At 44.6% G+C, this 26630-nt stretch overlaps 1 protein-coding gene across 4 annotated transcripts; it reads right to left on the bottom strand.

Moving 5' to 3' along the window:
- Positions 1–23874, bottom strand: LOC128399777 (tubulin polymerization-promoting protein family member 2-like). Of its 4 annotated transcripts, XM_053361507.1 has the most exons (6): positions 23665–23865; positions 12866–12955; positions 8134–11883; positions 3169–3349; positions 1056–1206; positions 1–265 (listed from the first exon to the last, which is right to left on the bottom strand). In XM_053361507.1, the coding sequence occupies exons 4-6, from the start codon at positions 3336–3338 to the stop codon at positions 80–82; spliced, it is 507 nt and encodes a 168-aa protein (XP_053217482.1). In that variant the 5' UTR covers positions 3339–3349; positions 8134–11883; positions 12866–12955; positions 23665–23865; the 3' UTR covers positions 1–79. The 4 variants fall into 4 exon arrangements, with proteins under 4 accessions (XP_053217482.1, XP_053217483.1, XP_053217484.1 ...); XM_053361508.1 differs by lacking the exon at positions 8134–11883 and having other exon boundaries at positions 23665–23867; XM_053361509.1 differs by lacking the exons at positions 3169–3349; positions 8134–11883; positions 12866–12955; positions 23665–23865 and adding an exon at positions 3054–3161.
- Between the last annotated feature and the right edge of the window lie 2756 nt (positions 23875–26630).

Here is a 26630-nt window from a genome sequence, read left to right as displayed (position 1 = left end):
TATCAGAGCAGATGTTTATTGCCTTCCCCTCCCAAGGCAGTGGGAACAGGCAGGGTTTTCAGGAGGCTGTGCCCCACATCTAGTGGTACTTGTCGTAGGTTCCAGCCCCCTTGTAGGCAGAGACATAGCCGGTGTGGCTTTCAACCGGGTCCGTACGTCCAGCCAGCCCTTTGCCCTTGCCAGTTGCATCGAACCGTTCCTTGTGGGAGCCTGTGTATTTGCTGGTGTCTGTCAGCCTCTCCACAACACTAGCCGCGGTTGATTTCTGCAAGACAAGCAAGTGGAAAGTCAGTGGTGCGTTGGTGGTGCTTGGAAGGAGGGGTTAGCGCTGAGCTGATGCTTAAAAATGCAAAATAATGAGGTGGGGGAATGCGTGGATGTGTTCGTTGCCTCGTCCCTCAAAGATAATGTCTAAACTCCAAGCCTTTCGCATTTGTGTAGGGCACTGAAAGCGGGATGGCATGCGATGCGCAAAAATAAACACAGGTACAAGCTATTCAAAATCTGCATCAAAATTTGCGAGGCCCAAATCATTTCAGGATAAACCCCTCTTTAGTGGCACTTTTAAAGAAGTTCCCGTGCTGGTCTGTAGGCCAATGCTGCAGCTTCCTTCCTATCCAAATTCTGCACCAAGAGGTGAATTCTGCAGCCTTTATGAATTAGGCAAATCAGGTGGAATTTGAATATTCTCTCATTTTGCATGGTTTCTGCTACAGACTTGCGATTTTACATAAATTATTTTGATTTTTGTGGGGCGCTGAAGCCTTGTTCCCCATCTTAATTCCTTCTGAGATTGTAGGAGTTATTGTTCCTACAGTTTTGGGCCATAGATTCCCAGCCATAAGGATTGTAAACTATTTTTTTCTTTAAAAAATAAAAATAAAGCTGGGTTTCTCAGTACTACATTCTGTACATTTCCCCTGCCCTCCCACAGAAATGAAGAGTGTGTGTGTGTGTGTGTGTGCATTCCCTGAATGATTTAATTAATTTAAATGCATTATTCATTAATTTTTTAAAAAAGTGGTTGCCTCCCATTTCATAGGAGCCACACTCACTGTTCCCGTGCTGGCTGGTTCTTTGCCCTCCATCAGCTGGTATGTGGCCAATAAAGCCTCCTCTGGGGACTTTGCCTGGAAGCGCTTTCTGCTCAGTTCCTTAACGGCTTGCTGGAACTCGATGTAGTTCATGTTGCGGGCCCCTTTGGTCCTTAAGGTTGCAGAGGGAGAATGCTCTTAGCTCCTAGCCTCTGCGGCTATTTGATTTGTTCAACTACATTTGTGCCCCACCCTTTCTCTAAGACTCTTGGAGCAGTTCCTTATCTTATTTCATCTTCACAACAACCCTGCGAGGCGAGTTAAAGAGTCAAAGACTCTTTGTATAAAATTGGAAACTTAATAAATATCTTTTTTAAAAAAAAAAAGAGAGTCAAAGACCCTTAGATGCTTTGCGGCTGAGAAGGCTGCCTCAGCTCTGCTCAAAACAGTTTCTTCGTACCACAAATCAGAATGGAGGGTGAAAATATTGCCATAACTGGGTTCTGTGTGAAATGGACTAATAATTTTATATAGTACATTTCAAGTGTGCAAAGTGTTTTGCACAGGAGATTACTTCAGTAATCCTCTCAACCGCCCATTATTCTCATCCCCATATTGCAGTAGTAGGGATGAGGCTGAAAGCAGAGTGACTTGATTATGCCTGAGGTGAGATTTTAACCTAGAACTACCCAAACCATACTGCACATTCTTTGCCACTATATCAGACTATGGAGGAACAAGTGGGCCCTACAACAAAATGTTGCCACATAGAGTGTTCCTATATGCTGGTCTGTCTGTAATAAAGATTTGGATTGGATTAAGAGTGCTCCTGTTCAGGGTTCCAGCAAGCTAGCCCACCTTTTTCTAGGTTATTCCATTCCATTATTTCCTCTAGAAAGGAATTCCACCCTTTTAATAAATAATAATAATAATAATAATAATAATAATAATAATAATAATAATAATTTATTTATACCCTACCCATCTGGTGGGCTTCCCCAGCCACTCTGGGCAACTTCCAACAAAATATTAAAATACAGTAATGCATCAAACATTAAAACCTTCCCTAAGCAGGGCTGCCTTCAGATGTCTTTTCAAAGAGAAAGAGCATTTTGTGGCCTCTGAGTGTGCTCAATCTTCAGTGGGCTGGGGTTGTTGGGGGGGAGTTTAACCTCCTAAGGCAGGGATCCCCAGACTACAGCCCAAGGACCGGATCCGGCCTGCCAGGCTATAAATCCGGTTCTCAGCACATGGGGACTGACTGAGCAGACCCCGCGCACTGAGGTAAACCCGGCACGGCAAGGAGTTTCCTTGAAAAGAACGCTCGTGTACGCATGTTCTTTTCAACAGAAACACCTCAGCGTGCCAGATTTACCTCAGTGTGAGGAGCTGCAGAAGCCTCACCATGTGCTTAAGTCTCCTGGCAAGGGGGAATTCTGACAAGAGGAATCGAAGGGGAAAGGATTTTCCTCCAGAGCGCATGAGAACTTTTGGACTTTACCCAGGTGGGTTGGGTGGTGCTGTCACCATGTACAAGTCAGTTAAGTATGGGACAAGGCAGAAGGCTGGTGTGAGAGAGGAGCAATGAGTTCAGCTGCTATGCTACCTGGTAGAGCTGGCTTATCAGGAGAGGCATACTTAGGCTCCCTTGTGCCCTTGGCAAGGAGCTGTATCGGTCCCTTGCATCCTTGCCAGAGATGAGCCAGAATAGAGGGGTGCAATTTTTGCACTCCCATTGGTCTGCGTCTTTTACTGGGGCCAACCCCTGGGTACACTCCTGCTTTTCAGGCAACATAAAAGGGAAGGATTGGTCTCATTGGTTTTGTGCACTGCAAATACAATATGTGCAGTGTGCATAGGAATTTGTTCATATTTTTCAGGAATTTTTTCAAATTATAGTCCGGCCCCCAACAGTGTCTGAGGGACAGTGAACTCACCCACTGTTTAAAAAGTTTGGGGACTCCTGTCCTAAGATTTAATACACTGACTTTTTATTTGCAGAGTTTAAAGGCTTGGTACCTGAGAAAGTGCAATTTCTGGGCCAGAGCCTTGCAGTGACCACTTAATATAGTGGCCTTGCCATGTGGTTGCAGCATTCCTCACCAGACACTGCCTCTCCCACCCCATGGCTCACTTGACTTTGTTGAAGACAATGTCCACGTCAGTGCTGGTCACAAACTTCCCATCCATCACATCACATTCCTTCAACATCTTGGAGAAGTTCTTGCCCGTTATTTCATTGCCGCTGCTGCTCGTTTCCCCGTACACGGCAAATTTGCGGAAAGTTTTTTCCAGCTCTGACATGTTTCCAACAACTGCAAAGGAAGGGGGTTGAAGACAGTGGGGTGTTTAGAGGTCTGCACTTATTTCTGGCTCTATGTTGCTGGTAGAAGAACTATACCTTCTCAATATCGGACTGGAGGTCCTTGTATTATATGAAGGGAATGGGAGCCACGGGTAATAAATGGAAGTGACCCAGAATTCTCAGAATTGACTGTTTAGTAATCCCAAACTGATTCAATAGATTACCAGATGGTCTCACAACTAGGGGATACACTTTGTTACACCTGCACAGCTTTATAGGTAAATAAATACACCTGTTCCCCAAATGGTTACTTATTGTGGAAATATTTTATGGTATCTGGTAATCTGTTGCACCTGGCTACCTAGTGCAGGTTATCACAGTCCGGCTCCCTCACATTTCTTGTGAGCATGTGGTAAAACGCATCTCATGATGCAGCCAGATACTAGAGATGACCAGTTCCCTGAACAAACTGTGTTCCCAAACCTGAGTTCACAGAATTTTAAAATCAAAAGGTATCTTGGAGGTCATCTACTCCAGTCCCACACTCAATTAGACATCTTACAACTACAGCTTCCCTGACAGATGGCCACGCAGTCTCTACTTGAAGGACATTCCAGGATCAAATCAGAAACAGGGACAGGGATTCTCTTTTTTTTATATATATAAAGATATTTATTAAGTTTCCAATTTTATACAAACAAAAAGAAAAAAGAAAAAAAACACGTACAGTTCTCAATACTTAATTTTCAATGACATATTTCCCTGACCTCCTCATACCTCCCCTTCTTGTATTCCAATTCAAATTATTTACTCAGCAAATCCTTATCTCAAAACATTACAGCTGAAAACCCCTTAATTTCAATCCAACATCATTCAACATTCTTTAATTTTACAATATTTCTGTAAATAGTCCTTAAATTTCTTCCAGTCTTCTTCCACCGACTCTTCTCCCTGGTCACGGATTCTGCCAGTCATTTCTGCCAATCCCATACAGTCGATCATCTTCATCTGCCATTCTTCCAGAGTGAGTAAATCTTGCGTCTTCCAATACTTTGCAATAAGTATTCTTGCTGCTGTTGTAGCATACATAAAAAACGTTTTGTCCTTCTTTGGCACCAATTGGCCGACCATGCCCAAGAGAAAGGCCTCTGGTTTCTTCAAGAAGGTATATTTAAATACCTTTTTCAATTCATTATATATCATTTCCCAGAAAGCCTTAATCCTAGGGCACGTCCACCAAAGGTGAAAGAATGTACCTTCGTTTTCCTTACATTTCCAACATTTATTATCGGGCAAATGATAGATTTTTGCAAGCTTGACTGGGGTCATGTACCACCTGTATATCATTTTCATAATATTCTCTCTTAAGGCATTACATGCCGTAAACTTTATACCTGTGGTCCATAACTGTTCAGGGACAGGGATTCTCTAAATCAAGGACGTCCCTGGAAAATAGGGACACTTGGAGGGACTGAACATGTCTTTCCAGCATTGATCTCTACAACCACAGCAGGTGCTATAACTCTCCAATGGTTTGACATAATCCCCAAAAGTGAACTCCTCCATTGTCTTCCAAGATAGACAGATGCCAACCATTATGGAATAAGCTTCCATGAGGCATTAGGCCTTTGACCACTAGTTCAAATTGGGGGGGGGTCATGCTCAGGTCCTGCTTGCAGGCTTCCCATGGGAATCGGGCTGGTCACTATGAGAATGAAGTCCTGGACTAACTGGGCCTTTGGCCTGATCCAGCAAGGGGCTTCTTCTGGTCTCATGACTGAAGTCTACAGTGGTACCTTGGGTTACATACGCTTCAGGTTACATACGCTTCAGGTTACAGACTGTGCTAACCCAGAAATAGTACCTCGGGTTAAGAACTTTGCTTCAGGATGAGAACAGAAATCGTGCTCCGGCGGCGTGGCAGCAGCAGGAGGCCCCATTAGCTAAAGTGGTGCTTCAGGTTAAGAACAGTTTCAGGTTAAGAACGGACCTCCAGAACTAATTAAGTTCTTAACCCGAGGTACCACTGTACTTCATCAGATGCACCAGGAATATATGCACATGATAGTGGGTTGGAACTGTAAGCAAAATAAAAGGAAAGGAAATGAGGAAAAGTCCAGTAATAACTGCACAATTAACTGTGGTCATTCACAAAACATTCACAACTGCTTTGTTTTATTGACCACAGTTAATTATATAAGTCCCCTTCATGGATCACTGCCTTGCCATGGCGAAGGGGCTTGAATAACTTGAATAACTCACCTCCTGGCAAATAGAAGGGGAGGAAATGGAGGCAGTGAGAGATTTTACTTTCTTGGGCTCCATGACCACTGCAGATGGTGACAGCAGTCACAAAATTAAAAGACGCCTGCTTCTTGGGAGAAAAGCAATGACAAACCTAGAGAGCATCTTAAAAAGCAGAGACATCACCTTGCCAACAAAGGTCCGTATAGTTAAAGCCATGGTTTTCCCAGTAGTGATGTATGGAAGTGAGAGCTGGACTATGAAGAAGGCTGATCGCCGAAGAATGGATGCTTTTGAATTATGGTGCTGGAGGAGACTCTTGAGAGTCCCATGGACTACAAGAAGATCAAACCTACCCATTCTTAAGGAAATCAGCCCTGAGTGCTCACTGGAAGGACAGGTCGTGAAGCTGAGGCTCCAATACTTTGGCCACCTCATGAGAAGAGAAGACTCCCTGGAAAAGACCCTGATGTTGTGAAAGATTGAGGGCACAAAGAGAAGGGGACGACAGAGGACGAGAGGGTTGGACAGTGTTCTCGAAGCTACCAGTATGAGTTTGACCAAACTGCGGGAGGCAGTAGAAGACAGGAGTGCCTGGTGTGCTCTGGTCCATGGGGTCACGAAGAGTCGGACATGACTAAACGACTAAACAACAATTATATAAATCACCATCTGTACTTTTCTGCATTCCATTTCACTTTGACCTCACTGCTTGCAATTCCCCCAGCCCTCCAAAAAAAACTGTTTGCATCTAAGTTTAGCTCAGCATAATGCACATATTCAATGGACTGAAGTCCATGTGCTACAAGAGGTGCATTTAATACCTGCATCTGTGTCCAGAACCCATGTTGTCTTAAGGGCACACTTAATATTAAGCCAAGAGACTTTGGGGATCTTTTGCTATTTACAACATGTGTTTGTTGTTAAGGTGTTTAACCTTAACCTTATAACCACAAGAAGTTCTCACGCCAGAGGAAGGAGAATTGGTTTATTACACAAAATGAAAACGACAGAATAAATGGGTGCTGCTTTGGACAGCAAAGTTACAAAATAAGCAGGCAGCAAATCTCACAACACAAACACACCTTGATCTAAAGTGTAAAATAATACCTATTCCCCAAAATTTAGAGGAAGCAAGTTAAAAGTAAAGTTAGAAAGGGAAGGGGAAGGGCATACCTATCTTGATGCAAAGTATGTGCTAGTTTCTTGAAGACACTGCGTAAAGTGGAGCTCCTTGATCAACAAACCACTGAAAAATCTAATGTTCTGTACTAATTTTAGCCAATGCATCCTAATAGAAAGGGGAAGGGGTCTTTGAGATGAGTAATTTCTTAGAATACATATATTTCTTTGTTCCTATCACCCATTTGCTATTAAGTTCCTGCCCAATTCCTATTTCATGGACTCTGCTAAATTGGTAGTTGAAAGAGTGTTATTCTAGTGAGCCATGATTAAAATGGTTATAATCTATGGAATCCATTATTTTACAGGAAGCATTGCTTAAATTTTGCTGATAACTAGTGCATTACTTGTGCTGACCTTTACATAAAAGTCTTAGGAGCTCAGGAAGTCTCCTCATGAGTGGCTTCCAGGACATGTTTGCACTAAGAACTAGATCAAGCTCAGGAAAGATTATTTAGGGGTATATTTCATATTGAATGATACCAACTGTACTAATGCCATGACCTGCAGTAATAAACAGTGTCAAAAGTTCAGATTGGCACTTCTGTTTATACCTAGAAGTGTATAACATAATGATTTTAAAGTACCAAAGGCTCTTTGTTTTTGTTGCAATAGACCAACACAGCTACCTCTCTGGAGGTCATGGGGGTGGGGGAGGCATTTTGAAATACTGTAATGAAATCTCACTCTAGACTCTTGCTAGATATGAACAATGCAATCCTGTATGTGTTTATGTAGAATGCCTACTTTGTCCAAAGGGCTTACGGCCAGGAAAGTGTGCACAGGATTGCTGCCAAAGTGTATCCGTTGTAATGCGTTATTTGTAAACTGCCCTTCAGGAGGCAAGATGGCAAACACCTCAATAATAAACATATTTTAAAGCATCAATAATGAACATATTTTAAAGCATCATAAGAACAGCATTTTCTCAACCTGTCATTTCATGGTTAACAGACACATTACAAATAGCTTGCAGTTTCAGTTCAGCTGCAACACCATTTGGTTTCCCTCCAAAACGCTTTGTATTACTGTACTTCATACCTATGACAAAGAAGGAGACTGCCCTATAACAAAGGATGATTAAGCAGCATAAGTCTTAGGGTCTCCAAGATCCATTTGTATGTTTGTCACTTTCTGCAAGGTAAACCCAGAAAGCTCTTGATCCCAAAGTGTCCCTTTAAACTTTGGATCATCTCTTGCCTCAGAGCCATTGCACTGGAGCCCAATCCCCACGAGGATTTTTCAGGTCTTTCCCCTGAATTTTCAGCTTTCATTTTAAAAAAGTAAAAAATATTCCTGCAACCATAGAACATAGAAACCAGAAAGTTGAGCCCTTTCTCTCCAACCCTAGCCAGAAGCTGGGTTTACCTGGGCTTGCAGATGGTCGAGGCCCTGTATGTTCTGTTTATGTATTGCCTGGGAGGGGAAGGGCTGCTCTGTTTCAGCAAACCAGAAGGCTGAAGCATATATTTTAAGGTGACAATTATGACTTGTCGATGATGCCAGTGATGACATCACCTTCTTGACCCTGTAGTTTTGAGGACCAGGTTATGAAGAGAAGGAGACAACTTGCTGAAACTAGAGTACCAGAGATGATACTTTTTAAAATAATGACACTTCTTTTGTATTGATGAACATTCCCCATACCAAAATGGAATGGAGAGGGCGCTAATCAACTTGGTCTTTCCTTCTGACAGTCCGTAATAAGTCTTTACACCGGGGTAAGCAACCTAAGGCCCATGGGCTGGATGCGGCCCAATCGCCTTCTCAATCCAGCCCACGGATTGAGTGTTTTTACCTCAGTATGTTTTTACCTGAGTAGAATGTGTGCTTTTATTTAAAATGCATCTCTGGGTTATTTGTGGGGCATAGGAATTCATTCATTTTTTTCTTCAAAATATAGTCTGGCCCACCACATGGTCTGAGGGACCGGCCCACGGCTGAAAAAGGTTGCTGAGCCCTGCTTTACACTGTCAAATTATCTCACACCTAAAATAAATAAGCTTTTCTCCTGCCTTCAGAATCCTCACAAAGGCATCCTTGGTTTTTCGTGGCATGCAATTAATCTGAAGTCAATTAACTTAAGCAGTCCTCAAAGTGGCTGCTTGCTTGCCTGTGTTCCATCTCATCCCTAGTTTGACGGAGGCAGAGTAAAGGACCCCAACATACTGGGCATGAGTCTGAGGTTTCTCTAATGTCCCTCAGGGGAGCTTCAGGGCCATGAAAACAAGGATATATCTATTGACCCTCAGCTGACCCAATCAAGCTCAGGACATGTGTGTTTTCGACCCACTCAGCCAATCACAATGCACCAACAGCGAAGGGAGAGCGTTAGCACACTGCACACACAAAAAAGACAATGCACATACTTAGAAGGACGAGGAGGAGAAGATGAGGCCTGAAATGTTCTGGTGCATCCAAAAGGGGGCCTGCCACAGCTGTAAAGCTGTACTAATTAACTGTCAATTTGCTGCCCTTTAACGATCGCCTGCCACCTAAGATTTGGGCTGTGACCTTCTGTGCCTGCGCATGTGTTTCTTGAGATACGAAGACCGTGTGAAGAAGCTTCCGCAAACGAGGCATTCATGCTCCAAGCTCGCTGTGTGCACCTCCTGGTGCCTGGTCAGATACGAACGCTGGGCAAAGAACTTACCGCAGGTGGAACATTTATATGGCTTCCCCGCCCGGTGGGTGAGCAGGTGCTTTGACAGGTATGAAGTCAAGCTGAACTGCTTTGGGCACTTGGGACAAACATAAGGCTTGTCCCCTTCCACTAGTGAGGAAGCTCCCTCCATCAACAGGCTTGGAGTGCTCAGGAATCGGGGCACCTTAGGGTGTTGACTGGCCACAGCTTGTGGTTGCCCAGTAGAACTGGTGATGCTTTCAGTCAAAGCCTTCCTCTGTAGTCCCCTTGAGGTGCTTGGGACAGTGCACTCCACAGAGACTGCCTCACGGGAACTCAAAATGGGGGTCAACTCAGTGCTGGGTTTGATGTCAACACAGAAGGGAGACAGCTCGGTGGGCTGTGGGTTGACGTTGTCATCATCAGTCCCACAGTACCCACTCTCAGAAGGCTGCATTTGGAACAGGGGATGAGGCAAGCCCTCAACCCCAATTTCCCACACAATGTTTGGTGGAAGCACTTCAGGGTCACTGTGTGCTCTAAAATGGCACTTGCCACACTCACAGGCTTTCTGACAGGCAAAAGGTTTGCAAGGTTCCCCAGAACCCAGGGGGGAAAGGCGTTGCAGATACTCTCCAGAGATGTTCTCCACAGGGACATCTTCCTCACAATTACTCTGGCCTTCCTCCTTATTGTTTTCCTGATATGATTCATTGTTCTTTATCGGTTGCAAGTTGGAAATGTCACAGCCATAAAGTTGCTCTCCAGGATGAACAATCAAATGTTGAATGAGGTCAGAAAGCCACGGAAAGCCTTGCCCACACTGGTCACAAAGAAATGGCTTATGGATACTGATGCTCTGTTCTGTTGTCTGGCTGTTGTGCCCGGGTGCTTCAATCTGTTGTTCCCCCCTAGGGTGACTGAGTTTATGTTGGGCAAGACTGTCATAGCCTTCCCCAGTGTGATCACAAATGTCAAGCTCCTTGGAGGCTGTGTTCTGCTCTGTTAACGCCTTTCCAGAGTGAGTGTTCACATGTCGAGTAAGGTCGGAAGGCCACCGGAAATTCTTCCCACATAGACGACAGGTGTAGGATGCATTGGAGGGGCTGTTCTGGTCAGTCTTTACCTTTTCTCCACAGCGAGAGTGTTTATGATGAGCAAGTTTAGTAATTGACTGGACGTTTTCCCCACACTTGTCACAAGCGTAGGACTTCTGGGACTGGGTGCTCTTGCTTGCCCGTAACATTCTCCTATGGCAAATGAGCTCATGTCTAGCAAGGTCGGAAGGCCACCGGAATTTCCTTCCACATAGACCACAAATGCAGGATGCCTTGGAGGGGCTGTTCTGGTCAGTCTTAACCTTTTCTCCACAGCAAGAGTGTTTATGATGAGCAAGTTTAGTAATTGACTGGAAGTTTTCCCCACACTTGTCACAAGCGTAGGACTTCTGGGACTGGGTGCTCTTGCTTGCCCGTAACATTCTCCTATGGCAAATGAGCTCATGTCTAGCAAGGTCTGAAGGCCACCGGAATTTCTTTCCACATAGACCACAAATGCAGGATGCCTTGGAGGGGCTGTTCTGGTCAGTCTTAACCTTTTCTCCACAGCAAGAGTGTTTATGATGAGCAAGTTTAGTAACTGACTGGACGTTTTCCCCAGACGTCTCACAAGTGTAGGACTTCTGGGACTGAGTGCTCTTGCCTGTCCTTAGTGTTCTCCTGCGGCAAGTGAGTTCATGTCTAGCAAGGTCTGAAGGCCAACGGAAGTTCCTCCCACATAGACTACAGATGTAGGATGCCTTGGAGGGGCTGTTCTGGTCAGTCTTAACCTTTTCCCCACAGCAAGAGCATTTATGACGGGCAAGGTCAGTAGATGACTGGAAGTTTTTCCCACACTTCTCACAGGCATAGGACTTCTTGCTTGTCCTTAACATTCTCCTAAGACAAGGGGGTTTATGTCTAGCAAGGTCTGAAGGCCAACGGAAGTTCTTCCCACATAGGCCACAGATGTAGGATGCCTTGGAGGGAGCGTTCTGGTCAGTCTTTATCTTTCCTCCACTGCGAGAGCATTTATGATGAGCAAGGTTAGTAGATGACTGGATGTTCTCCCCACATGTCTCACAGACGTAGGACTTCTGGGATTGGATGCTCTTGTCTGTTCTTAATCTCCTACGGCAAGCGAGTTCATGTCTAGCAAGGTCGGAAGGCCACCGGAAGCTCTTCCCGCAATTCTCACAGCTGAAGGACTTCTTGGACTGGGAATGTTGATTCATCACCAACTGGGAACTGTTAGCTGCTGTATTCCTAAAATGCAGGTGTCGGGCAAGGTCAGAGGGCCATCAGAACTCCTTCCCACAAGGCTTTGGAATAGTCCTTCTGATTAGTGATTGGCTTTGAGTTTTACAAAAATTTGAATCTGCCTACAGAGGAATGAGGACTAACAGATTTGGACTGCTTGCTTCCAATTGGTTTTGACCTTGCGTAGTCTCTTTACCCCTGTAATAATAATAATAATAATAATAATAATAATAATAATAATAATAATTTCATTATTTGTACCCCATCCATCTGACTGGGTTGCCCCAGCCACTCCGGGCGGCTTCCAACAAACATAAAAGCATAAAACATTAAACCCTGTATAAACTTCCTTATACAGGGCTGCCTTCAAATGTCTTCTAAAAGTTGTACAGTTCTTTATCTCCTTGACATCTGATGGGAGGCGTTCCACAGGGCGGGCACCACTACCAAGAAGGCTCTCTGCCTCGTTCCCTGTAACCTCACTTGTCACAGTGAGGGAACAGTCAGAAGGCCCTCGGAGCTGGACATCAGTGTCAGGGCTGAACGATGGGTGTGGAGACGCTCCTTCAGGTATACACTTTAAAGGTCACCGCCAACACTTTGAATTCTGCTTGGAAATGTATTGGAAGCCAATATAGGTCTTTCAGGACTGGTGTTTTATGGTCCCAGTGGCTGCTGCCAATCACCAGTCTGGCAGCCATATTCTGGATTAATTGTAGTTTCATAAATATTTTTTATTTGATTTTACAAATGTAAAATTATAACAATATCAAATACATACTCAAATTTAGAGATTCCTCTGAATCTCATGACTTCCCTCCATCCCTTCCATGGGTCCTACTGTCAACATTTTCAACTGCATATTATTTCATCATCCATATTTTAAGTCTCTCTCTATTGTACAAAGTATTTTTTACGTTACAAGTGTTATTAAAGTCCTGCTAATGTTTTCATTTGTTTACAGTGGTCTCTTAAATATATTATAAATCTTTCCCATTCTTTGGATTAGTTATAGTTTCAAAGTCACCTTCAAAGGTAGCCCCATGTAGAGCACATTGCAGTAGTCCAAGCAGGAGATAACCAGTGCATGTACCACTCCAATGAGACAGTGTGCAGGCAGGAAGGGTCTCAGCCAGCATACCAAATGGAGCTGGTAGACAACCACCCTGGACAAACTCACCTTTTGTTGGTTCTACTTCTTTTTCTCACTGCAGACAGGCCACTGGGGGCAGATTATGCTTCTGATCCTCAAAAGCCTTGGAGTTCAGGTCTGTTGAAGAGATTTCAGAGGCATTAGAAGGGGGTAATTTAAAGTTAGCATGCTGGTCATACTGATCAGCCACCAGGTATTGCCAACTGAAAGTCTACTATTTGACTATTATGAAGAGAAGAATATCTTTGTACTTGGCAGCCTACCTTTAAATTATTTTTTTTGGTGTCATTAGTTAGCAAGATCAGAAGGGAAGTCTACTCCCTTTGTCATATCATTATGTTTTTATATGTGCTGGAAATCGAGTCAGATGGACAGGGAACAACAACAACAACAACATGTCCCACTCAGTAGTCAGGGGGCAAATTTAGCACATTAGCTTTAAAAAGTACAGCCTACCTGAAGGAGTGTCTCCACACCTATCATTCAGACCAGACAATTAGGGGTCCAGCTCCAAGGACCTTAGGGCAGTTACCTCACTGTGAGAAGTGAGGTTACAGGGAACCTAGCAAAGGGCCTTCTCAGTAGTAGCACCCTACCGGTGGAATGCCCTCCCATCAGATGTATAGGAGATAAATAACTATACAACTTTTAAAAGACATCTCAAGGTAGCCCTGTATCGGGATGTTTTTAATGTTTGAGAGGTGTGTGTGTGTGTCTGTATGCCTAAAGTGGCTGGGCTAACCCAGTCAGATGCACGGGGCAATAAATTATTATTATTATTATCCTGCTGGTAAACTGCCATAACTACAGGCATTTCCAAACAAGAGGGAAAGCAGTCAGCAATGGCAAACATCACTGGTGCCCCCTGTAGGTCACTGTAGGAACCATGAAATTACTTTTTTAACAAACACTTCCTTTTTAAATTTATTTTAAAGTATTCTTTAAAATTCTGTAGCTACTGCGCTTGGTTTTTTATTCATCAGTTAGTTGAAGCTCTTCCATTTTCAATAGAAATCACAGCTCTTCAGGATTAGAATGGCATTCCATGAGAAAAAGAAAAAGAGCTGTTTAGTGAATCATTTGCACTTACATAAACCTTACCAAAGATTGTTAAAGATTAAGAACTTTAAAAAAGTATTATATAAGTTAATTTCCTTGCCCCACAATAAAATAACATTAAAAAAAGAAATTTTGTTGTTGACGAAGTTAATAAGGTAGTTGATAATAACCTTTAATGGGGTTCTAACAATGTCAATGCTTTAACAATTCTTGGCCGATACAGTGGTACCTCGGGTTACAAATGCTTCGGTTTACAAACACGTCGGGTTACGCTAATCCGGAAGTAGTTGCTCTGGGTTGCGAATTTTGCCCCAGGGTGGGAACAGAAATTGCACGCTGGCAGTGGGAGGCCCCATTAGTGAAAGCACGCCTCAGGTTAAGAACAGTTTCGGGTTAAGAACGGACCTCCAGAACGAATTCAGTTCGTAACCCGAGATACCACTGTATGTCAGCCATTTTACCCCCCAAAAAAATGCCAATAAAATACCCAACCCAAACCCAACCGGGTCCTCCTGAAAAGGTTGCAGTAATAAATATTTTAAATGTTTAATTGCTTGCATTGTTATTCTACTGACCTGGCAGCAAATACCACTATCTATTCTGCTGTTTTAATATGGTTTCTACCTTTGCATTTTATGATAGTAATACTCCAATTTTATGAATGTAATACTCCAAGCCCTATAAGTCATATTCAATGTTTTTTAAATGGAAAAGTAGAATAAAAATTATTATACAGTAATGGAAGTAAAATGATAACACAACCCTTGTGCAAGGATCTGCATGGGAGGTTAAGTTCTGTGGCTGAAGGACCGTAAAAGTTAGGTTTGTCAGCCTGTACCATAAGCCTGTACCATATTGATAGCTTGGGGTAGGATGGTGGGGTCCCCTCTGTTAGTCCCAGCTTCACTAGCCCAATAAAGTTCTGGGGGGCAGGAGGCACCCCTTACTGATGATGCATCTTAATTAAGCCCCACAGTTCCTCCACAAGGAAGTGTTGTAAACAAAAATTGCCCTTTTCCCTTATGGGGTATCGAAGAGCCCATATAGAGTCCTTACGTAGGTTCCCTATTGGTAGGAGAAAATAACAGAGGCCAACCAGAGAATATTGAGAAGCAAAGCAGCTAGTAAGCTTGATCTCCAGGAAAGGAAGAGGAACCCAGCCTTATAAAGACTTTTGAGATTGCCACCCTGTAGATCAAGACCACCCCCAGAAACATCATACATACATCACAGAAGGGGTGTAACCTAAGACCATCCCCCAGATACATCAAACCTACATCACAGAAAAGGCAGTCTAAAACAGAAATTTGAATGTTGTTTTTCCTGTTTGCCAGGTTATCTGATTTCCTTTCCTGCTTGCCTTTCCTGATAGTCTGTCACCCATTAAAATACTGATTACTCAATTCTTGGGACAATGGGAAGGCTCCCTGACCCCCCTCCCTCCTTGCAGGGAAAACTTTTGGTCAGTTTGGGAATCAAAATGGTTTCAGGTCAGTCTTCCTGTGCTGATCTATGTACGTGCTTGCTTGGTACACTTATGAACATTACCATATATCTAAGACCTCAAAATTCCTATCACAGAAGCTAGGCCAAGCCAGCCTGGAACTGGCATAGCAAAAGAAGAAAAAAAATGTTCCCCCACTATCTGCCTTGGCCAGTGCAATATGGCAAGGCTTTGACTGCTAAATACAGTCTTACTCCCATGTATGTGTAAGATTGCCACCTGAATTTGAATGTACTCTCAAAACATCAATAGAAGTTCCTTTTCTTTTGCATAAAAATATGCAGATGCATCAATATAAATATGAACAGGTAAAGATCGCTTATTAGATCAAAGCTACCACTTCCTGCTAGGCCACTTGTTTCAATAAAGCGTGTTCTCCTTCAGGGAGAGCACGTGTTGCGGTGGGGTCTACTGAGCCACCCCCTTTGTTGCTGGGTAAGTTCTCCAAGATGGCCAGGGGGCATTGATTGGATTGCCGAGTTGCTGGGGGAAAAGTTATGTTGCAATTTTGGTGGGAGGGGTAAAAGGTTTAAATACTCTGCATGCAGCCTTCTACTTTCTCTTTTGCTGTGTGCAACGGATCACCTGGAGCACTTGGACCGTCTGGAGGACAGTGGAGCGATTTTCTCATTATCTGGTTACATTTCTTTATTTTCCCCTTCTTTTTAGTCTTCTCTAGTCCCTTAATTAATTTAATTCCCCCCCTTTTTTCTGTTTGATTTCCCACCCCACCCCTTACCCTGCCCTTTGGGAAGATTCTCCCTGTAACTGTGAGCGCTGCCTGTGCATAATCCTCCTGGGCTTGCCTTTCCCAATAGGGAGAGAGCCCCCATTAGGGGCTTTCTTTTGCAAAGAGGTTTTCCCCATTTTCGCCTGTTTGATTGTGGGGCTAGTCAGGGCTGTTCCCAGCTTACCTGGAATCACTTTCATTTATAGTATCCCCATAGGTTGGCTTTATTTTGGGTGCGTGCAGTGCTGTTGGCCAAGTTTTAATCTAGCCTTGGGCGGGAGCACTATATTGAGTTCCTTTAATATTGCAATGAGACTATAAAAGGCAGAGAGCAGAAGCAGGGAGGCCTTCACGGCCTGCTCGGCCTGCACATATCATTCAAGCCTAGCCTGCTACAGTTAGCAGTACAGTAATTGTTAAGTCACTGTGACATGTGACTCTCTTTCTCTATAAGAATTTATCTGTTTGTTTGCAGGCTCACTTGTTGCTAATGTATATCTTAGGCAGACAGAGTGGAGCCAGAGGCTCTCTGTGCCTCCAATGAGCACTCTTTGTATGCTCTTTAACTATGCTGTTTCTGAACAAGTTTATTTTCTTCAAGTTTGTTTTGCCCTGATAGTGGCGACTGCCGTTTTAGAGACGAGCCATTGTGGCTTAGTGGCTAGAGTGCAGGACTAGGACCTGGGAGACAGGGTTCATATCCCCCACTTAGCCATTGTTATAACAAAGCAAAACATGCTGCTCCTTTTGGACTATTTTGTTGCTGGGTAGTTTGGCCCATTTGTGATATTGCTCCCAAAAAGAACTTTGGGTTTCTTGAGGAGGTGCTTCCCTCTAAAGGGCAAGCAGGGGTACCTGGACAGGCGGCGGGCTGCCTCAAGTTTGTTATCTCATTGGAAACATTTATGTCTGGCCTAGCAGGTGATCCTAGGGCTTGGCCCGCTTGGCCCTATAATTTGATGGCCTCTGGCAGCGTTTCTGGCCTGAATAGCGTCCCCATATGGTGCACAAAGCATTGGTTTCACCTGTTCCTCACATTGTTTAGGTTTTTTCTTTTTGGAGTCTATGACAGGGCCTTTGCAGATGCCTCCAGAGCTTGCCTCTCCTGCAGAGGATGACTTGCTGATGCCCCAGGTGCCTTCTTCCAGAAGGAAGCGTCTTCAGAGGCAGAAAAAAGCGGAGCAGGGATGATGCTTACACCTCCTTGCAGGTAAATCATCCCTGGGCTCTGATGATGATTCAGACATCACCTTGGACCTCTCCAGGGGTCAGGGTGAGGCTGTTCCGGGTCTTTAGGGATCATCCTGGATAGCTCAGCTGGTCAGCGTATGGTGCCGGTAATGCCTAGGTTGCAGGATTGGTCCCTGTTTGGGACAGCTGCATGCTCCCTCATCACTCTACCCGGACACTGAGGTCCAGCGCCGAGGGCCTTTCTGGTGGTTCCCTCACTGTGAGAAGCCAAGTTACAGGGAACCAGGTGGAGAGCCTTCTCGGAAGTGGCACCCGCCATGTGGTACACCCTCCCACCAGATGTCTACTACCAGACTTTTAGAAGACATCTAAGGCAGCCCTGTTTAGGGAAGCTTTTAATGTTTGATGCATTACTGTATTTTAATATATATATTTTTTTGGACGCTGCCCAGAGTGGCTGGGGAAGCCCAGCCAAATGGGCGGGGTACAAATAGATTATTATTATATTATTATTATTATTATTATTATTATTATTATATTGTGGGAGAGTGGACTAGATGATCCTTGGAGTCCCTTCCAACCCCACTATTCTATAAGTGGTAATTCACTATGATGGGAATGTTAGATGCAGGGCTGCCATCATCCCCTCAGCTCACTAGGATCCCAGGGACGGGGACATGTGGACCACTTGCGCAGCTCCACATTTCAAATGGAAATTCCCTGAGCAATAGAACCTGAAGTTGGTATGCAGGAAGCTGGCCCGGTGGCAGCTTTGTTGGGACTTCTTTAGGGTTTCTGGCCAACGTTGGCCCTGTAAATTTACACATCATGGTGGCAACACGAGGCAGGGCATCTTGCCCAAGCGGGCGCCGGCAAGCAATAACTCAATACCTCTTGCCCATATTTCCATAAAAATATCTCCCTTGAAAGCCTGGCTAAAAGGTTATCTAGATGGGTCAGTGGCTTTGTGCTTGTGGGAAGGATTTTTCCCAATGTTTGGGATTCCTCTGGCTTTTCAGCCAGTGGCTCGGAATACAGCAACTCAAAAGCCAGTTAGAGAGCTACCTGTGGTAGCCTGAAAGAAGGTTAGGAAGCAGCTTGCATTGGGACGTATGGTGGGATCCCCTTGATTCTCCTTCTATTCCCGATTTTCATTTATCCCCATTGGGGATCGTCCCTAAGAAAGCCCCATATAATTCCATCTGATCCATATTTATCGCATCCCAAAGGCACCTCAGTGAATGATGCTATCCCTCCGGAATTGTTCCGTGAAATATGCATCTTTGGATCAGGCAGTTGAGCTTACCAACAAATTGGAGGAGGTGCCTTGTTGGCATTATGCGATATTGAATCGGCTGTTAGGCTGCTGCCGGTTCACCCTCAAGATTTTAACTAGTTAGGCTTTAATTGGATGGTCCTTATATTGATAAGGCGATGCCGGTGGGTTGCTCAATAGGCTGTGCAGCACTTGAGTCCTTTAGCGCCTTTCTGGATTGAACATTGTGAGTCAAGACTCGTTTAACTGGGGGTATCGTTATGTGGATTATTTTACTGGCTGGTTCATGTGACACCAGCCACTGCTTAGGCTAACTGGACGCCCCTTTATTCCCTGAGGAGCTGGGTGTTCTGTTGGCAGTGGAGGACAGTGGCTCCTACTGCCCCTTTTAACGTATTTGGGGGCTAGCTGGATACCATTGCTCAAACATCTGCTTGCCTGTGGAAAAGCTGTTTGCCTTGAAGGACGTTATTCTTGTAATACTTCCTCTGAAGCAAGTGTTGCTTTGTCAGATCCTATCGTTCCTAGGTCAGTTAAATTTTGCATGCAGGGTGGTTGCTCCAGGCTGCCCCTTCCATTCCCGCTTGGCCAGGTGGTCTCATGGCCCGGGGTCCTTTCATCATCATGTACAGTGGCCTTGAGCCTGGCAGGGCAAGGCAATCACATGTGACCTAACTTTTCTCGAGTTTTCCCCATTGTAGTGTCAGCGCACATCTGGACTGAGGAGTTTAGGGACCGTCGGGTCTGTCTTGGTCTGATAACCAAGCAGTGTGAGAGTCCTGGCAAAACGGTCCTCGTGCTCTGGCAGAGTCTTCGCACTGCTTAAGGTTTAATATTGCATTTCTGCTCTCTTTATTTCGGGATCGTCTAATGTTTTCGCTGTCGCTCTATCCCGTTTTTTCAGTTGGAGAGCTTCAGATCCTGGGCTCTGGACGCCCAGCTATAGCCGGATTTTTCCGGAGCTCCTGTGGCACTTGGCAACAATTAATAATTATGAGGAGTAGTAGCTTACGTTTCCCCATCCGCTTTAAGGTCTTATGAGAAGGCCTGGACTGATTTCTTAAAATTTAGTTGGCAGTCCTCGGCCATTCAGAGGAACCTGCCCCCATCTTCTGAGCAGGACCTGCAGTAATTCGCCCACCTGCTGCAGATCGGATACACTGTTAAAACTATCAGAATTCAGTCCGCTGCAATGTCTGCTAGAGTAAAGCTTTAATTTTTCAGAGACCCTTCTAAAAGTGTGTCGTGCGCAGGGTCTCGGAAGGTTGGAATAGGCTCCAACCTTCACAGGACAGCAGGCAGGAAGCCGGTCAGTCTTTGACCTATGCAGTATCCGCAACAAGTTAAGACTTGTCGGCTGGTTCAAGATCAAGACGAGTCTTCTTTCAGTATTCCATTGTAATTTTGGTGTACTGAGGGTTGGGGAAATTGTGTTGGAGCCAGCACGGGGCTGAGAGTTTGGAGGCTTATTGCCTCAGGACTTTTCCTTATCTGCGTTGGAGCTTGTCATAAGTGTCTGGAGCTCTAAGTCAGACCTAGTGAGCAGGTTTGCCACCATCAGGCTTCCAGTCACAGGTGAGGTGGGCCCTTGCCCTGTTATTGGATACCGGAAATATTTGGCTTTTCGTTCCCTTGGGGGCTGGCTCGATCTTAGTGCACAGAAATGGGTTCCGGTTCGACAGGCATCTAATTGCTCACGTCGTGCGCCAGTTATTGCAGCCTGCGGCTTGCCTACCGCTGAACACGCCTCATTCAGCCCGGTTAAGGATTTGAGGAAATTCTTAGCAGTGAGGCCCTCTGGGGGGGGGATCCACTGTTCATTCATGAAAATGGTTGTCCCTTGGCACGGCATCAGTTTTCCAAGGTAATGCGTAAGGTTATTTCTGCTTGTGGGGTCCCGGCTTATGGTTTTGCACCCCATTCCTTTCGCATTGGTGCTGCTACAACAGCAGCCCATTGGGGGTTGTTGGCCCACAGGATTAAGGACTTGGGCCGGTGGAAGTCTGATGCGTTCAAGGGTTACGTGCGGAAGAGATGTTGAATTATTGTATTGATGTGTGCTTGTTCTCCATCCTGTAGGTCTCGCTCCAGTCCGTATCTGGATTGTGGGGCACAGCATCGTTCACTGGGCTGGCATCAGAGCGAGGCAGTCTGGAAGGGGACCGGATCTTGGCTTCCCACAGCACGTACAGGTGTCGTGGATATCCAGACGGGGAATGCGGTGGAGTGAATTCATCCCACTAATTAAGCGGAGGGTGCTTTCACATGGTCCCCCTTTGGGAATTGTGGTGCAGTTGGGGGAGAATGATATAGCAAAGGTTGATTGCTATACTTGGCGCTCCACAATTCAAAGAGACTTGGGGGAGTTGGTGACCTTAATACCACCGTTAAAATATTTTGGTCACAATTGCTGCAAAGGAGCAATTGGCTGGGCATTTCTCAACCCAAGGCTGCTGAAAGGGCCAGGAAGCGAATTAATTCCGCAGTGAGCAAAAGGGTAACGGAATTGGGTGGGTTGGTGATTTACAACCCAGATATTACCTTCAAGGCTCTGGCCCTTTACCGCAATGATGGGGTACATCTTTCCGAGCTGGGGAATGATGTCTGGTTGGATGCGGTAATTGAAGGGTTGAAGAATGGGTTGGGATTGTGAGTGGTTGGCGGCGAGCATAAAGGGCTCGATTGGCGGTTAGGCATTGGTTATAAATCTGGTGGAGGAGGGGTTAGGATAGGCTGGGCCTGCCCCTCCATGGTTGCTGCGGAAAGGGAATTCCGTTAAAGGAATCCTGGGGCTTGCCATCTTTTCGTCCAATCCCTGGAATGGGACTAGGGCCGGCAAGCCTTCGGGGAGCAGGCGGGTGAGAGTTGAGGGTCTGTGTCTCAGCTCCAATTCTTCCCCGACTTGCTTTCCCCCGCACTGTCTTTCGGTGGTGCCCGGAAGTCAGTTCTGTCCCCAGGCGGGGGGACAGATAGTCTTAACCAATGCCTAAACAACCACTCACAGTTTGTATTTTAATAAAGTTGTGGCCAAAATCATGCCAAAAATCTTAAACAAAAAATTACGTGTCCGTTGTGAGTTATTTTGGGGGGTGGATTGGGGACCTCAACACGCAAAGCGTGTTCTCCTTCAGGGAGAGCACGTGTTGCGGTGGGGTCTACTGAGCCACCCCCTTTGTTGCTGGGTAAGTTCTCCAAGATGGCCAGGGGGCATTGATTGGATTGCCGAGTTGCTGGGGGAAAAGTTATGTTGCAATTTTGGTGGGAGGGGTAAAAGGTTTAAATACTCTGCATGCAGCCTTCTACTTTCTCTTTTGCTGCGTGCAACGGATCACCCGCCCACCCGCCCTAGAATAAGGGGTTGTTGCGTTGACCTTGCTATGCCTGTCATGGGGTCGTCTGCCTTTGAGCAGGGGCCTGGTAGGAATTTTTCCACCTGGCAAATTGGCTGGCTGGGTGGTTTTTGCCTACTGCGTAGCAAATCGTCACAACTTGTAAGGTTGTGGTTAGGCATTGGTTATAAATCTGGTGGAGGAGGGGTTAGGATAGGCTGGGCCTGCCCCTCCATGGTTGCTGCGGAAAGGGAATTCCGTTAAAGGAATCCTGGGGCTTGCCATCTTTTCGTCCAATCCCTGGAATGGGACTAGGGCCGGCAAGCCTTCGGGGAGCAGGCGGGTGAGAGTTGAGGGTCTGTGTCTCAGCTCCAATTCTTCCCCGACTTGCTTTCCCCCGCACTGTCTTTCGGTGGTGCCCGGAAGTCAGTTCTGTCCCCAGGCGGGGGGACAGATAGTCTTAACCAATGCCTAAACAACCACTCACAGTTTGTATTTTAATAAAGTTGTGGCCAAAATCATGCCAAAAATCTTAAACAAAAAATTACGTGTCCGTTGTGAGTTATTTTGGGGGGTGGATTGGGGACCTCAACACGCAAAAGGTTGAGGAAGAGGTGAGTGGCCTGTTGATACTATTGTTCAGAGGGTGTAAAAATATAACAACTACAACGAACCCTCTTTAAAAGGCCCAGCACTTTTGCAAGTTGCATCTTGGCTGAGAGAAGGCCTTTCTTTGGCCGCTGGCTGTCCCCACAGTAAAAACTCTTTGTTCTCTACAACTGAAATCTTCCTGTGGAAGAACATGAGCAGGCAGGACAAAAAAACCCACCTTTTCCTTGAACAATGATTCTTTGTGTGATCGCCACAATGAATATTTCATCCATCAAAAAAAGCCAATGAGCCTAATTACACCTTTTCCAAGGAAGGAAGGAAAATTTAGACACTGCCACTAAGGTGGGCCTTGAATGCAATCACACATCCCTGCTTCATGTTTATTACCCCAGAGTTTGTAATTAAACACCATCTGCCTTAGATTATAATCTCCATTTTGCCCCTGGACTGTGAAGGGAAAACCTACTTTATGTCGCCCAAACAAAAGAACAGGAAGGCAACTGAAGGATATTAAGGCATGGTAATCTCCTCTGATTTATGGACCCTTAGTCCAAAATTCAGAATAACAAAAGCAGAGTAAAGCGACCGTGGCATTAAGAAAGATGCACTGCACGAACGGAAGGTTGCCTCTGAAACAACTTCAGCTACTCTGGTATATTTTTAATCAAGGCGATGGGAGTACACAAAGTATTTAAGGCGGATTGATCTTGCATGCATGGCTCTAGAATAAAACACACGTGTATAGAGGACAGTCCCAAGAATCACGGGTGTGATCCAATGGTCTCCTAACCCCACCTCCTGGCTGCCAGGAAGGCGCAGCTATCACTCGCGCCAAAAGATCTTTTAAAAATGTGCCAATGAATAACTATTAGCAGCCCTATACATTTGTGCACCACGGAAGTAAGAGCTTCAAAGAGAGAAAAAACCCTAAGCCTCGCCTCCCCTTCCGCAGTAAAAAACTACGCTACCAGTTGACGCAAATCATCAGATCCCAACCAAAAAGAGCCCCCCAGGGGTTGATCATGTCCCCGTCTCTACCTTGAAGATGATCTATAATCATCACCACCATCATCATCCGCCCATCTGGCTGGGTTTCCCCAAGAGAATATTATAAACACTCCTCACATGTTCTGTCCAAATGGGTGCATCATGGAAGGTCCTGAATTCAACCGGGAAAGGAGAGGAAGGGGCGGACCAAGATCCTGCTTCCCAACCTCCTCCTCTCGCACGCCTTCTCTCTGCTTGAATCAAGCCCGAGGCTCCCTTCTAAATCACTTCTTTAGCCTTAGCCGAAAAGAGGCCGCTCCCCGGCCGCGCTGCAGTTTAAACGGCCTGCGGTCACGCCCCCGGCGTGACGCGCCAGGAATCCCAATGACGTAAGCGGCATCCCTCCTCCCCCAAGCCGGGTCGCTGGGGATCCCGGATGCTGGTCCGCAACACAGCCCCCCCAGAGAAGGGGAACGGATTAATTGAACACCGGGTTTCCATTGTCGTTTTTGCATTTAAGCAGTGCATACCCGCAGTTTATTTCTTCCTTTATTATAACACTATTTCTTAGCATTTCCGTTGCACTTTTAAGGTAAGGATGTACTTTGCACTCGCCGTTTCACTGCTCCTTACAGCAACCCTGTAAGGTAGGCAAACATTATTATCCCCATTTGCACGTGAGAAGTTAAGGCACAGAGGGATTATGATGACTTTCCTAAGATTACTGAGTGAGTCCAAGGCTGAGTGGATATTTTGAACTAGGAACTCCCATCTCTTAGTCCCTGCCCAGACTGTATTTAAAAGAACAGTGTACTGTAATCACGAGCTCCTTGGCAGGCTTTCAATAACTTCTGCAATGTTACAAAGACTTTGGTTATTTTGGAGGACTATAGTGCAGATGAACTAGAATATGCAGTTTTTTTAGATATATAAAGGACCCACAGAGGGGAGGAGGGAAGTCCTAAGATTCGGAAGAATCTTGTTTGATTTTAAAATTTAAATGTGATAAGTGTGTGATTTGTTTTGTAAAACCAATAAAAATTATTGGAGAGAGTCTTGGAAATGGCATTACCTTAGCCTTTTTCTTTTTCTCAAAACATGGAGTCCACGGCCAGTTTCTGCATTTTGAACATGTTATTCCCAATATAGTAAAAGGTTTGGTTTCGTGTCCTCTATTTTTCTTGTTCAGTGAGGCCCACATAGCTGATTTGAGGTAGGCATGTGTATGGTCAAGGCTAAGCTGTTAGGACTTAGGAGCACACCTTTCAATCCTCATTGTCCTCTGAATTACTCAAGGCTGTAAATAATACTGACACACCATTATTCTAAACAAAAAACAACAATCCCATACTGTGTATCTTGTATCGCCATTGGCCAGTTGAGGAAGTTTTGTATTTGGCTTTTATGTGTGCTTAATTGGTTTGTTTGCTTTGTATGCTGCTTAAATAATCTATTTTATGAGGCATTTACTCCATAAATCTCAAAGGAATCTTCTCTCACGCTTCATCATAGTTAGCAGGCCTCGAGGGGAGGAAAGGCCGCTGACCATTTTCATGTGCTTCCGAGGGCAAGCCAGAACAGTTGCTCACTGCAGTCATGGAGGGCAAGATCTTAAAGGCAAGTTCATAGATCCGCTTGTGGCCTCCATTTGCCAATGGAATTCAACAGAAAAGGAATAAGGATATAAAATCTTTGGACAAATTGATTCCCTCTCCCATAGACGCTTGTGCTAAAAAAGTAATAATTATGAAGGTGAATTGAGGACTTAGAGAGATATATTAAGTTATACTGAAAATGGGTATAAACTTTTTTTTTTAAGAAAAAGAAATTAAAGAAAGACCTGGTATCAGGTTGGTTTCAGTATCACCATTAGATGGTTTTATATGACAAAAAATCTGATTTCAAAATGAGGTTATAAAATATTATGAGAATGGGATACTAAAGATTAATTGGCTAAGGCAAGAATGATACAGTGGGCTAAAGATTTAGGTCATAATATTGATAATGGCTTCTTGGGAGAAGTTATGGAAAAAGCATATGGAATTTACTGCTTGTTATACATTAAGAGAAAACTCTTATAATGATGTACAGGTGGTATTTAACACGAAATAAATTGACCAATATGTATAAAAAATGCCAAATTTATCATAATATAGAAGTTTTTGTGATAGACACAAGATATAATGCAATAGAAAAGGTTTGAGTAGAACTCCTAAAATGACTCCTACTATATAGAACTCCAGCCTATATAGAACAGAAGGGAGGTTTAGAAGGAGTTTTTCAACCTTTCCAGATTGTGCTATTTAGTTAGGAGAGAAGGAACACATTGGGAGAGGGTAGGAAGGAAAAACTTTGCCATCAGTCACTTCTAGATTGTATTTTTGCAGAAGGGATTCAGTTGCACACTGGAAATTTAGGTTTGCAGAGTTACAATGGATTACAGTGCTCTGTAGTTCTGATGCAATAATAATAATACATGAGAGAGACAGACAAAATGTGGTTAGGAGACTGTCAGTGACGTGCACTAAAAAGTGTGAGTATGGGGACAAATGACTGACAGGAAGGCATGTAAATGAGCACAAACAAATGAGGATGCCTATTCTTGCACTTCTCTGCAAACAAATCAGAACAGATGCTCAATAAATAAAGAACCGACATTGTTCAAGCAAATTAATGCTCAATAAAGAGGTCGTAAGGAGCCCAGTGTAGTTTTTTTTAAAAAAAAATCATTGCATGCATCCCCCACCCTCACCCCTTGCTCCAGAATACTGTACATCTTCATTTATTCAAGCAGATTAATCCTCTTCCCACATTCTTTCTTTTTTTATATAAAAAAATCCTGACACCTCCAGCATTTGGTGGTTGTTGTTTTTAAGGTGACACCTTCATTCTGTAGGTCCTGGAAAGCACTGACCACAGATCTTTTGTCAGGCTATTTTTTTTTTTAATGCATACAAATATACTTCTGCATACCTTGGAAATATATTGAAGATGTAGAAACTACTACCGTATTATTTGGTGGCTCTGTTCCTCCTCTAAACTTAGAGGCATCAAGCCACCCAAGAAAGTTTATGCTATAGTAATATTGTTAAGTCTTCAAGGCG

This window comes from Podarcis raffonei, chromosome 13 (assembly GCF_027172205.1).
Source record: "Podarcis raffonei isolate rPodRaf1 chromosome 13, rPodRaf1.pri, whole genome shotgun sequence".
NCBI lineage: Eukaryota > Metazoa > Chordata > Lepidosauria > Squamata > Lacertidae > Podarcis > Podarcis raffonei.
This window is presented reverse-complemented; position numbering and strand designations above follow the sequence as displayed.